Below are 2116 nucleotides of genomic sequence, written 5' to 3'. Positions count from 1 at the left end.
GAGGGGGTGTGGGTCAGAGGGCCCCCGAGGGTGGGGGTCCAGGGCCCTAAGAACACTCTGAGACCTTCACTGTCTTCGTCACGGTGCTCCCCTCGTGCGTGACCTCGCAGCTGTAACTGCCTTTCGATTTCCAGTCGCTGCCCGTCAGGCTCAGGTAGCTGCTGGCCGCGTACTTGCTGTTGCTCTGTTTGGAGGCCCGGGTGGTCTCCACGTTGCGGGTGATGGTGCTGCCGTCTGCCTTCCAGACCACGGTCACGCTACCCGGGTAGAAGTCGCTGATGAGACACACCAGGGTGGCCTTGTTGGCGCTGAGCTCCTCCTTGGAGGGCGGGAACAGGGTGACCAAGGGTGCGGACTTGGGCTGACCTGCAAATTGGTGGAGAGGAAGAAGACCACAATCAGTGGGCTGTTGCCAGTCATGGGAGCCCCTGAGTCTGTGTCACAGGGGGACACAGGATCCTTTGAGAGCCCAGCAGGACCCCGAGTCCAGGCACCACTGTGAGCCAGAGGGTCTGTGACAGGGAAGCTGAGTGGGGTTTTCCTAAGCACTTGCCCATCTTCCTGGGAAAGCCTGAGCCTGGACCCCTGCCAGCGCTGTCCTGAGTCCCCCTGGGTTTTGGTTTCCCACACAGACATCTGACCCTCAGTCTCCTTGCCTGCCCGTCTGATGGTTGATGGGGTCTGCCTGGGGCTGACAGTCTGTCCCCTGAGTAGGTGATATGGCCTCCCTGGCCTCCTGTGGGTCAGTCCAGGTATATTTTGAGCTGACATGTCTGTTTGCGTCTTTGCCAGAAGGGGTCCGTTGGTCTCCAAGTCTGTGTCCCTTGGAGCCTCTGTGCTGGGTCGAGGGGGACCCTGTTTGCCTGTCCTCATTCCCCCATCCGCAGATCTGAGTTCAGGTTCCTCTCTGATTCTTCTTGGGTCTGGAGGTTTCCTACCCGGGTACTTGTCTCTCTGCTTCCTCAGGGACTCCTGCTTCTGAGGAGTGTGTCCTGCAGACTCAGGAGTCTGCATCCCCTGCTTCCGGACCTCCTATCTCCTTCCCCAGTTCTGAGTTCAGCACCTTCTCCTCTCCCGTCTTCCCTCTTGCACTTTCCCTGGGTTCCTGGCCAGCCCAGGATCTTCACGGCAGCCCCATGGAGGCCTGGGGGAGCCCCTCCACCCCTGCCGAGTCCCCTACACAGCTCCCTAGACGCAAGGTCCCAGACTGTCCTGGCCCTCTGACTTCAGTCCCCAGCCATGAGGGTTCTGCATCCCTCTGATGTGTTCCCATGGTCCCTCATCTGCAGTCCAGTTCCCTCTTCCCCATGAGATGGGGACCCCAAGTGACCCTCAGAGACAAAGCTGGGTCAGCATAGAGCCCAGACTGGGGCTTGGGGGGACAGAGGAGAGCGAGGTCCAGGAGCCAGACTGACAAGTCAGTAGGTCAGCCTGCTCATTTTCCTTCCTCTGGGGTCAGAGGGGAGGCTCTGGTGGCGACCTCAGTGCCAAGTAGGACAGGTCTGGGGTCAGGGGAAGGGAAGAGGTCAGGGCCCCAGAGGTGGGTCCTGGTTGAAGGCTTGTCCACAGGCTGACACCGGGCACAGAAAAGAGCAAAGTGACAGAAAGTGTCCAAACCTGGGGGAAAGAAGAGGGAGAAAAGGGAAGAGGGATACTCACCCAGGACGGTCAGTCTGGTCCCACCGCCGAATAGAGGACACAGTGACACAGGCTGGCACAAAAACCCCTCCCTGGGAGGCCCGCCCCAGCCGCACCTGCAGCTGCGCTGGAGGACGTGGGTCACCGCACAAGGCTGGCGTCTGCTCACAGAGGGGCTTCAGCACCCCCCCTTTAGAAGCTGACGGGACAGGGGACCCCGTGCCAAGCAGCAGGAGCCTTGGAAGGCAGGTTCCCTAAGCAGGATGCGTGTTGGATGCTGTCTTCCTACCGGGCGGCCAGGAGTGGGAATGGAATAATAGCGGGGGCGGGGCCTTCACCGCCCGAAGACTGAAGTGTCCCGGAGGAGAAAGTCGCTTATCTTCTCTGTGGAGTTGGCGGCAGCCTGACCCTCAGATGAGAGCACAGGCTGAGGGCACGGGCGTCCCCATCCCCCCACGGACACGGCTGGATGGGGTTG

At 60.8% G+C, this 2116-nt stretch overlaps 1 protein-coding gene across 1 annotated transcript in view; it reads right to left on the bottom strand.

The window, feature by feature from the left end:
• Nucleotides 1-6: 6 nt before the first annotated feature.
• The window catches only part of LOC104980256 (immunoglobulin lambda-like polypeptide 5), a 31464-nt gene continuing 29354 nt past the window's right edge, over nucleotides 7-2116 (bottom strand). Inside the window, exon 5 of the mRNA XM_010828879.1 lies at nucleotides 7-366. Within this exon, the coding sequence (XP_010827181.1) occupies nucleotides 47-366 (320 nt within the window). The 3' untranslated portion in view covers nucleotides 7-46. The remainder of the gene's footprint in view (nucleotides 367-2116) is intronic.

The sequence above is a fragment of the Bison bison genome, unplaced genomic scaffold, assembly GCF_000754665.1.
Source record: "Bison bison bison isolate TAMUID 2011002044 unplaced genomic scaffold, Bison_UMD1.0 scf7180017864495, whole genome shotgun sequence".
NCBI lineage: Eukaryota > Metazoa > Chordata > Mammalia > Artiodactyla > Bovidae > Bison > Bison bison.
Note: the sequence above shows the minus strand (reverse complement) of the source record. Positions and strands in the feature narration are given on the sequence as shown.